Below are 12,108 nucleotides of genomic sequence, written 5' to 3' on the forward strand. Positions count from 1 at the left end.
CAGTCTGTTGTCACCCCGCTTTTCGGAAAACAATCGAAGCGTGCCTGCAAGCAGTTGGGGGGTCGCGAAACGAAGGTTGGGAAACTATGTTTAGGGGCCTAAAACTCCAGTAAACAGCCGCCATCTTGAATTTGCCGCCGCCATCTTGGATATTCTGGTCGCCAGTTTTGGACCTGGGCATCTTTGCCATACCAAATATATCCATATTGCATGGTTTTAAGGCCTAAAACTCCAATAAATAGCCATCATCTTGGATTTTAGACCGCCATTTTGGATATATGGTTCCCAAGTAACACCGAAAACATAATCAGAAGTCTTAAACTAATCATTTTGTCCTATAACAGTTGTTTCAAAGTTTTTCAAAACAAATGTTGTCTTGTATAAGTCATATTCATGATTCCAAAAACTAGTATTTAATGATCTCTTATTAAAAAGTCGTATTTGAGTCAATATTTTTTCTTTTCAAACAAATCTGACATGTTGTTATCAATTTTGCCGCAATATAACAAGTCTGATTAAGTTTTATATTTGTCATAATATGTTCATCAAACATATTCTCGGTAGGGACTTTTGGTTCTTCAGATTTGTGCTCACCTTAACGTTTCGCTAATAAATGCAAATACATTACAACACTCCAATTTATTGGGTTTCACATTACAACATATTTCCTGTTTAGCACGCGAACTTTCAATAGCGAACTTTGAATAGATTCTTCTCTATACTACTGCTGTCCAACTTACCCGATTATTGTAATAAATATATAAACTATCACAATATTTTGCAGCTCACATTTATATTTTACGACATAAAATGGCTTGAGTCTTCCTGTAAGAGTTTCTTTAAAGACCACTTCAGACCACTTACGTCAACCCGTAGTACTATCAGGAGGATTTGTTTTGCTATTTATAATAATGGTTTATACCATTGGTTTGCTTGAATAAGATGAATGGGATCAATAGTGATGTAGATCGCATAGTAAACTTCCTTGAATTTCTTCATGCCTACCACACGATAAACAAATGAAAGCCCCTCTACAGCTCAACAGACTCAATATGTTTGATAAGTCGTATTTAACCCTAAAAGGGATACCTGGGGTCCATTGGACCCCAGACGCCTTTCAGAGCTCGTCTTTGATGGAACACACTCAGCGAGGTGACGAAACTGAGGCCATGAAGGTATCCCTTTTAGGGTTAAACACGCGGACACCGTCTTCAGCCAGAGGCTGTACAGACTGAATGAAACTAAACATTAGACAAGGGACACACGGAGCATGCACCAGTGGATACGGAGAAGAAACTATTCTCACGAAAAAAGCGAAAAAGCATTGTGCGATTAGAAGCTTGGTGACCCTAACCGCACGGCTACGAGGCTCCACATTAGAGTAATATTTTCAGTCTTACTTCCAATACTTGTTTTGGTTAAGTTCTGTCGAAACATAATATGTTTCATTTGTTCTTATGAAGTCATATTGAGGGTTTCTGCAGTATGTATGCAAACATGTGTAACATGATGACATGTTCAGTATGTTTCATAAGTCACATATGAGTAACTTTTTCAGTCTATCTTTCAATACTTGTTTTCGATGAAGTTTTTGTTAAACATAATATGTTTTGTTTGTTTACATTAAGTCATACTGATGTTTTTTCAATAAGTAAACAAACATATGTAACATAAACTCAAGTCATTATTTTTAACTAGGCTATGTTACACTACCGATCATAAAAATGTCGATATGATATTCAATATGTAATAAATTAAGAATAAAAACTATACTTTTACCGTGCCAATGCTCTACAATTTTGATTGTATTAATTAATAAAATTTCAATTGGCTCGACGGCATACATCAATTTCATCATCCTGGAAAAACTAGTAGTGTACCATTTTTCTAGATGGAAATTCTTATCGACTTTCACCGCATTTTTTTATGAAAAATTACCCATTTTACGAACCGACAACAATGTTGATAATGATATTGATTTTCACGAGGTAGTGACACTACCTCCTGTCAAATTTTCGTTTATAAAATCAGCCCAAAAATGTGAAATCTTCTTCTGACGTTGTCAACACTGGACCAAAGCCTACTTCTCAGCTTAGTGTTAGTCTACGAGCACTGCCACAGTTATTTATTTAGAGCTTCCTCTGCCAATGTCAATTTTGCATGTGTGTGTCACTTTAAAATTTCTTCATTCGTATCCATATAAATTGTGATGGCTATATGTATGACATTGTAAAAATAATATTCTCAATTTACATTTACAAATTTTCCAGATTGGTAAGCATTAAGCTAATTTCTAATCATATCTCGAATCATTTAGCATGCCGTGTCCAATTTCAAGAATTCCATTTTTTTTTTCATTAATACTTTCAATATTTATAAAATATCCAGTCAAATATCCCATTTTTATCCATGATGTATGACTTTTATGCAGGAATTAGAAATATTATTTAGGAAAACAAGCCACTCTAGGTTACACATGCTCAAGTAAAACGATGGTTTTAATTTGTTTTATTTTATTATCCTTCAAAGATACGTGTTTATAAGGCGCATTAAATTTATCGAAGTACAAATGCCTATTTCACCAGAAAAAATGACTCGCACCACAATTTCTGGTCATAGAAAGCCAATTTTAAGTTGAAATAGTTTAGCTGAAATAATATCGCAAGCTATATTTTGCACTTGAATAGTTTTTTTTTTTGACATTTTGAAACTTAGTTGAATACGATTATGCAACAAACATTGATTACGCTTTAGAAAAGAAATTTTCATCCTTAATTAGAAAAAGAAGACGTGTAGTTTGTTTATTGAAAGTTGTCAGAATTATGTACTGTAAAACATACTAAGAAACATTATTAAGTATGCTTTAATTCATATAGAATATGATTATAACATCTCAAGTATGTTGCCGAAGCTCCACCTTCTGCGGTTTTTCGGTCATATATCTGTCTGAGAAACGGTTTTATTGTTATGAACCAAAACACAGTAACTGGACATAGTGGAGTCGAAATAATTCCTATAGAACATGTTGTGTTACTTGGGTTGCCATTTGTTGGACTTCAGACATTTTCCCCATACCAAATATACCAATATTTCATAGTTTTAGAACCTAAAACTCTATTAAACAGCCGCCATCTTGAATCTGGAGCCGCCATCTTGGATTATAGGCCACCATCTTGCATATTCAGGTCGCCATTTTTGGAATCTGAACATCTTTCCCATACTAAATACACCCATATTGCATGGTTTTAGGGGCTAATACTACATTATACAGCCGCCATCTTGAATTTTGGACCTACATCATGAAATTTCCGGTCTCCAGTGTAGATATTCTCATAAAATTCGTCAACTATTTTAAAGGTTACAAAAATAGGGCTTGTTCCAGTTTTATATACGGCTAGTTATTCCGGTGCTGGTCCGGATCACTGAAATGGTCATTCTCAATAGCAAACAATGCGGTGAAATTCCTGTTCGCTTCGAGCTATACCTTAATCCGAAAAATCGGCCAATGGGAAGTGCCTTAAATGAATGAACTTTTTTGCGCACAGACATACATACATACACACATACTTCATCTTAATTCATCGAACTGAGTTAATTGGTATATATGACTTGACCCTCCGATCCTTCTATCGACAATTCGGTTTTTGAGTTATCATATAGCCTTTCAGTTCACTTAGATGAACGAGAAAGGACAAACAAATTTTCGATAGAAGGCTCGAAGGGTAAAGTCACATATACCAAAAATATCCAAGATGGTGGCCTATAATCCATTTTTACTTGCTTTTATCACTCGTTAAATTTTCATGCAGTAAAACTAGAGAAGTAGGAATACCAAAATTGCATTCTTTCTACGCTTTGTAACAACATGTAACTGCTTCCCATGCAACTCGCTTCGTTTCGTTTCTGTTCATAAGATAAATTCGCGTGGTCGCAACACCGTAGTAGAAATTTCCGTCGAACGGCTCTCCCAACCCGCCTCCTGCTGCGGCAGGAAAATGACTAAATGCTAACGATGTGCCTAAATATATTTCAAATGTTTCCATATTTTCCTTCTTCCCAACAGCTGCAAAACGAAAGACTGAGACATTTTCAAATGAACGGCGGCGGTGGACCGCAGCCAAGTTTCGAGGAAACCATTCAGAGGGTGAGTCCTAGTTTCCAAGGAAAGAAAAGAAAATGCGGTGAAAAACGGTACTTCCTTGCACCGACCGACGTCGTGGTCGAGAGGCACTTTTCGACCACCGCGGTCGGTGGCCAGAAATTTGTTATGTGCATAAATAATTTCCACCCCGGAACCGGCTCGGAGCCAATTTCCCTTCTTCGTTCGGAAGAAAAGCTCTGGCAAGGAAGACGGACGAAGAAGCTCGAAATGGCCGCCGCGCCGCCGGTCGGCTTCGAGGTGTTGCCGGAGTAGGAGCATTTCGAGTGCCTTAAATTGTTTCACTTTTTCCCGTGTTTTAGTTTTAATTATTTTCCACTCGTTCTATTCAATTGCCAGACGGATGGTGGGGTTTGGGGGAGGGCAAGCGTCGGACGTTTCATTTTGCGGTGTGACTGGCCGCCACGGCTTCTTCCCCCTCACTCCACACCGTTCGCCCATGCAATAATATGCAAAAGACAAAAAAATAATTTGTGTTTTTCTACTTGGTTTATTCCGTTCTTTTATTTTCATTTTTTTCCGGGCGGTCTGCTAAAAAATTTCCCATTTGGTATGCGCAGCTGAAAATTCAAGAAGCACTTAGGAAAAAGGAAAAGTTTCAACGAGAGCATGAAGAGGTAAGTGAAGTAGTACTTGATGTCCTTTTTTTCTTGTCAGTGTGAGTGTGTCGTTGGTTCTGTTTTATCCGATCTTTTTTTTGCATCCGATTCCTTCATTTTTCTGGTGATGAGAGTACGTGTTTTCCTAGCCGATTTTCCTCACACCCCAGGTCCGACTCTTGCTATTTCCTTTTTGTTTTCCCATTATAGTTGCCTCAAATGAATAATAATGATTTGGTAGGGAAAATATATGCGGCACAACTGTGAACTGCAGATAGTTTAATTTGTTAGCATGACAACCTGACACTGTTATCTGTCATGCTTTTACGATGAGGATAAAAAAATGAATAATATGCACAGAGTTTTAATGTTGAGCTCAATTGATAGAAATTTCAAATCAAAGATACAGAGACAAACTACAGAGAAATTTATCTCAAAGCCAACTTTGTTGCTGCTCCACACTGTAATTTCTATTTTATGCAATTCTGTATCTCAATTTCTACTTCATATAACTCATTTCAGTATCATAATGGTCTACTTTTCCACACTGGTTAAATATGCATCTGGAATGAGTTGCACGATGAAAAAGCATTGCATAATGATCAATGCAAACCATTTGAGTTACATGATAAACATTTCATAAATCGTTGCATACATCTCGTTGCAAAACTGTTTTTTTGCAATTTCTCATCGTAATAGGCTGTTTTACCTCACGCAAATCTGACAGGAAAAGGCCTACTTTCCCACACCAAATTATCAGTGCTGTATTGGTTCATTACAGCACTGATTTGCGTTGCGTAATGAACCATTACAGCACTGTTTTCAGTTTTGATCAACTTCTTGATGCTTTCTGGACGCAGGTTTTGAAAATTGTGACAACTGCACAGTATAACCTGCTATGATCAGACTTTCTTAAACATAACTATGAACATCAGTGTGCAGTTTGAAGAAAAAGTTTTGTTAAAAACTATCCTCAAGTGTTAATTTATGAAATTGCAAAAAACATTGTACGCATCTCGATGCAGAACTCGATTTTTACAGCACTCGTCGTACTTATCCAACTCGGCAAGCCTCGTTGGATAAGTGTACAACTCGTGCTGTAAAAATCTTCATTCTGCACCTTGTTGCGTAAACTACTATTTCAGCGTTACATACTACATTTAAATAAAGCACAACACGTGCTGAAAAAATCATCTATTCGCAACTCGTTGCAGAACAACTATTTGTTTCTAAACAACATTTGTCACCTATGACAATTCCTATCAGCATTACAAGCATTTGTTGATTTAAGTTCAACTGTGTGACCTGCGTCATTTTCGACAGTTCTGTCCTCTCATACTTGGGCACTTAAGCCCACCCCTCACGTGGCCTTTGTTCGTCGTGCAAATCAGACACTATGGTGCCGATTTGCACTCCCTGGCGAAGTGGCCTTCTATTCCGAACCTTCTGCAGAGTTTGCTCCTGTCGGGGACTTTGCATGCCCACGACTTGTGACTTCGCTCGAAGCTCCTAAAGCACACTTCCGGCGGCTTGCAGATGCTGAGCGGACACTCTGACCAGTCGACTTCGATAATGCCCTTCGCAGCCGCTTTCTTCGCCTCCCCAATTAGAAGCTTGATCGTAGCGATTTGCGTGCCTGCTGGGCCCTTCCGGATGTGGATGGATGCGCTCGGAGCATCTACCATGCACTGCTGCTTATGGACGGCAGAGAGCTCTTCCGCGTTGGTGATCTCATCCAGGTTCTTACACTGGAGGGTTGCCTCCGGCGTCAGAGCCCTCACATGTACCTTTTCGCCCAGTACCTCTTGTGCTAGTGCCGTGTAAGAAGAGCCCTTATTGATTGCATCCTTCTTGAGCACCAGCATCATCTCCCCTGTTCTAGTGCGCCGGATGCTTTTGACATCCGCGCCTAGCTCCAAGAGACGATTTTCGCCACACATAGCCCTCAGCACATCTGCGTAGCTATTTCCCTCTGTTTCGAGGACCAGTGCATCGCCCCTCGAGCAGGCTTGGCCTTGGTTTTACTCAAAGCCTTCTCTTTCCACTTTTTCTTTCCAACCGTAATCCTAGGGTTCTCCTTACCGGTTGGCCACCGCTACTTTTAACGACCTCTCACGGGGTTTCGGATCTTTACCCCTAGCTCGTTTTGGCGACCGGGTTGCTCGCACTACGCGGGCATTTACCCCTCACCGGCCGCTCTTCGTCGACGGATCTCGGCCTTTTGGTTTCGGCCGAGATTTTTGTCTCATCTGCAGCCCCACCTGGCTTCACCCTAGTCACGCTCTCTGTAGAGGGGCGGTCCGTTTTCGTGGACCTCTCTACTCTACCCGCGTCAGTCGCTTTACCTCGTCGCTTGACCAGCAGACCTTTTTTAGGGTCTTTGCTGATGTTATTCCGCCCTCTCGTGTTGCCGATCAGCTCGTCGAGCTGTTCGGCGACCTCCAGCAACTTCGGAAGCCCAGCCCTGTTTTGAAAGTTCCGCTCCAGGCTACACTCATCTGCGTGGCCGATACTTCGCCGCTTGTGTTGGTGATCTAACCAGTCCGCCTCTCGCGTACGAGTTGATCGCCTCACCCTCCATATTCTCGGCCTCTTTAATTAAGAATGAATCCATCACTGCGATAAGGGTCCCCCTTAGAGCAGCAGTCCCTCATTCCCGATCAGAAAGGCATAACAAAAATGTAACAGAATTATATCAGCGGTTGATAGATATATCAACTTTTGATATATTTAGATATATTTGACAAAAATGATTTGAAAACCTGATTTAATTATATCAGAATTATAACAAGGTCAGTTATAATACAAAAAAAATATATTTTGATCATCTTTATAGGAACATTATAACAAACTCAGTTATAGTTTTGAAAATGCAGTTTGTGTCAAATGAATATTTTACAGGTGGTGTTTGGTACGCAATTACACCGCTGTGTGGCGGTACTGCGCCTGTGAAATGCAGGATTTTTAACAAGTTCGAATCATGATCCAGACCTTTAAGAAAATTCAGGTTATTCATTAAATTTATTTATTGACATACTTGTATTTAGATTCAGGGTTATCCCTCATTGGAAGTTCAAAATCAATTTTTTGATTATCTTTCAAATTCACTAACACAAATTGAAATTCAAACCTTAAATAAACAAATGCAGTATTTTTGACATGTTTGAATCATGATCCAAATTTTTAAGAAAGCTCAGATGGATATTTTCGCGCTAATATTCACTGTACCGTCGTGCGGGGCTACTTTTGAAGTGCGGGGCTACTTTGGACACTTTTGAATATGAATTTTTTGAATTCAAAATATGGTTCAAATCTATTTGATGTCTTTGGGATTATTATGAAACAATAGTTTTCCCTTCATTTGGTTGAAATTATTTTTCAAACAGACCGTTTATTGCTTGTCAGGACACGAAAAAACATCGAATAAACCAATAAAATAAACATAACGTATCAGAACATTTGGTCTGTAAGCATTGTTTCTACAGTTCATAAATTTCAAAGGGTTGATCAATTCATTCAAAATGTATCAACGTAGCATATACAATCGAATATTTGTATCGTTATACATTATAAATGACCGTTTCACCTAAATTAATGATGGATGGTCCCTTTTTTCAGGTTATCTATATAGCAAAATCACGCTGCTCATAATACTAAAGGTAGCACAGAACCATCTTAAAACGCATATTTATATTGAAATAATGTCTGATTCAACTAGTGGGGGAATTTCTTGTTTAAACTATTTTTGCTGAAAATTAAAACATTGATATCACGAGGCAAAGCAAACGCCACAGTTTGTCAATTCTTGTACCATGTAATGTTGAAATTGTGCTTTAAACACTGCATTTTTTTTATTTTATAAGCCATCTAAAACTGACAATCTTCAGAAATGCACACTAACGCCACGATGCGGTGAAATTTTAAACCACCAGACTACTGCATAACTTTGCCATAGGCAGGAACTTTCTTGATGGTGAGGAACATTAGATAATTATTTAATAACACATGTCGAAATGTTCTGATTTAATTGCTCGCTAGGGGCTGTCCATTAATTACGTAAGGGTTTTTGGGGGGAGGGGGGTTTGAGAAATCTTACGCTACATAAAAAATATTTGGTTTCTCATACAAAAAATCTTACAAGAGGGGGAGGGGGAGTTAAAAAATTGTAAAAAATCCCTTACGTAATAAATGGACAGCCCCCTAGCACCGAGAGAAGGTGAAATTTAATACCACTCTTTTCACTGTTTAGCCATTAACTATCTCTACAACTTTGATGAAGATACGACATGTATTTCGGGTCTGAATCATGAGATAAAGCATGCCAAAATGCAGAGCAAATTATTGAGTTACAATTATAACCAAATTATATCCACTTTTGTTATATTCTAAGATGACGTAATTGCGATCAACTGTATCAAGAACACTTTTATGTGACGTCATATTTTCTCTCTCCTGTACGTTGGACAAATGAGTCTATTTATAGACCAGCCGCCAAAACAAAGAACCACTTGATCGTATACCGCCTTTCACTTCAAGTGCTGTAATGGTCTCATTGATAAAGGCGCCGGATTGCAGTTAAAGGCTGGCGTCCTTGGTTCGATTCCCGTCTGGGTGAGGGTTTTTTATATACTACGTAGGGCAAGTTTTTTATACAAAAAACTTTTCGCTAAAAATAAATAACACTCTTAATAAAAATTACCCAAAAAAATGAGTTAAAATTTACCCAACTCAATTTTTACCCAATATATTTATATCTAATTTATAACAACATGTGTTATAACTTTTTGATCATTCCAATATTTATTATATCTCACGTTGTTATAAATTTGTTAAAATTGTATCAACACCTGTTATAATTATGTTATGGCTAGAGCAATTTTAGTTATATTTTTTGTTATTTTAACACCTAACCGGCGAATTTTATAACTCATTCTGTTATGAAAAATCTTTGAAATAAATAACTCAATCGGTTATAATTTTGTTATGCCTTTCTGATCGGGTTGCCACTGAAGTAGTCGCCCAAGGATCCCGGTGGTTATCTATGCAAGCAGGGAGGCCATCCAAGGGTTGGCACAGGCCCTTATGGAACCTGAGCTCAGAGCCAGGATCAGCGCTAATCAGGATACTTCAACTGAACCTACCTTAACTCAGTTAGTATCCTACGCTGGGTACAGCTCGGGAACGTATTCTAAGGCCTTGCCGAGGTTTTATGGGACGGAAGACAGTTCCGACATTAACCCATCCGTCGTTTCAGGTCAGTGTCACCCGACCCTACTAAGAGGATAGAATGCCGTCGCCACCAGCACACCTCTACTCCACGGTCATCTAAGAGTGTACCATCTCGTTGACCAGTTCCATTGCGCGCGCCAGTATGCCATAATCAGGAACTTACTGGCATTGCTCCTAATGTGCCCAAGGCACCCCTGACCAGGCTAGGGCACTTTGGAAGCGGTGCCGAATCGCTCGTACAGAGTTGATACTTCTGGATGTGGGGTATTTCTGAAAAGGCCCAGCAGAGCCCACTGCTGAACCCCCGCCACGCCTAGGCAAACTCCGCTTGAACTATTCGTGTGCACATGATGCTCGGTCACCTTGGGATGCCAATGGTGTTGATTCCTCACCGGCGTTCGAACATGCTTCGCATAAGAAAAGCCGTCTTAAGCTCCCACCGTCAGGGGAGCTTGATCGTGGCGATCTGCGTGCCTTTTAGACTCTTTCGCAGTCGGATCGATGCACTTAATGCATCTACCTAGCACTGCTGCTTAAGTGCGGCTGCGACACCCTCTGCGTCGGTAAACTCGTCCAGGTTTTTACACTGGAAGGTTGCCTTCATCGTTAAGGCTCTCACCTGCACTTTTTCGCTCAGTGCCTCTTTTTTTTTTTTTTTTCCTTCTAAACCATAGGGGGATAAATCTGCTCATCAGACACCCTAACAGGAAGGTTAGGGTAGTGTGGGGATGAGGCCGTCTTCTACAATGCCGGTTGAAGCCAGGACTACTCTCTCCTCGACCCACTAAAACACATTCCTATGGTCGCCAAACCCTACGTCTCTCCGGAACCACCAAGAAGGTATTGCTTCAGAGAGGGGCTAGTGCATATCGCACCCTCAAGGTTAGCTGCCGTAGCCTAGCAGCAACGAACATCGATGACTCACACTGGAGAGTCCATCACGATAGCATGCTGGCGCTTAGCCAGTTTCCCGAGTGGTCCTCGCCACTCCCTTTGTCCTCGGAAGGCGGGCAGGGTCAACCCCGCCCGCGCCCTACTGCTGAGCGGACATCAAGAACTGATGCCCACATGCAACCCGATCTGACCTGCTGAAGGCAAGGATATCACTACCCTTCAGGCCTTATCAGCTGCATCCGTAGGTTGCAGACAGCAGGGTCTCACCTACCCCGACCCTTGCCGGGGACCCCTTTCCAACCGCGGGCTCAGATCCAACCCAGTAGACTGACGCCACGACAGCACCGCTACCGGGACTTCCTCTCCGCGGCCACTTAATCGCTGTAAGGGTCGATCTCGACCGCAGGGCACCGGTATGACCTACGAAGCCGACTTCGAACCCCTGGACCACCTCTTGTACTGCATCTGGACTAGCCATTCTCCGAGTCCACGCGCCACCTCCTTTGTAGCTCCCAGACGATATGGGTGATAGCCGTTGAAACGGCATTCCAGCTAATCTCATCCCTACACATTCTCTGGACCAAGTTGTCCGGAGTTGTGTCCTCCCCGCATGTGGCAAGCATGCGGTCACGCATTGTGCGAAAACGCGGGCACACGAACAAAACGTGTTCCGCCGTTTCCTCTAAACCATTGCACACTGGGCATTCGGGAGAATCCGCATGCCCGAAACGGTGTAGATACTGTCGGAAGCAACCATGACCTGTAAGGACCTGTGTCAGGTGGAATGAAACTTCCCCATGGCGCCTATTAATCCAACTATCTACCCTCGGTATCAACCTATGGGTCCACCTTCCTTTGGTGGAACTGTCCCACGCGCGCTGCCATTTGACCATAGAGGCCATCCTGACAGTCTTGCGTATGCCTCTTGTGCCGCGCATTTCGAAGCACTCCATATCCTCACTGATAAGAATGCTGATGGGCACCATACCAGTAATGACACAGAGAGCGTCGTGTGACACGGTACGGTACGCGCTTGCAACCCTCAGACACATAAGCCTGTAAGTACTTTCCAGGTTCCGTCGGTAGCATTCAGTACTTAGCGCGGTACCCCACGCCGGGCCGCCATACCTAAGTATGGACGTAGCAACACTAGCCAGAAGCTTGCGCTTACTGGCGTACACCGCTGAGCTATTGGACATCATCCGGGACAGTGCCGCAATAGCTGTG

At 41.3% G+C, this 12,108-nt stretch overlaps 1 protein-coding gene across 1 annotated transcript in view; it reads left to right on the forward strand.

Moving 5' to 3' along the window:
• LOC109400126 (uncharacterized) overlaps positions 1-12,108 on the forward strand; it is a 195,983-nt gene that overhangs the window by 74,881 nt on the left and 108,994 nt on the right. The window contains exons 5-6 of the mRNA XM_062846218.1: positions 4,064-4,144; positions 4,720-4,776. Coding sequence (XP_062702202.1) covers positions 4,064-4,144; positions 4,720-4,776 — 138 coding nt within the window. The remainder of the gene's footprint in view (positions 1-4,063; positions 4,145-4,719; positions 4,777-12,108) is intronic.

Source organism: Aedes albopictus, chromosome 1 (genome assembly GCF_035046485.1).
Source record: "Aedes albopictus strain Foshan chromosome 1, AalbF5, whole genome shotgun sequence".
NCBI classification, from domain to species: domain Eukaryota; kingdom Metazoa; phylum Arthropoda; class Insecta; order Diptera; family Culicidae; genus Aedes; species Aedes albopictus.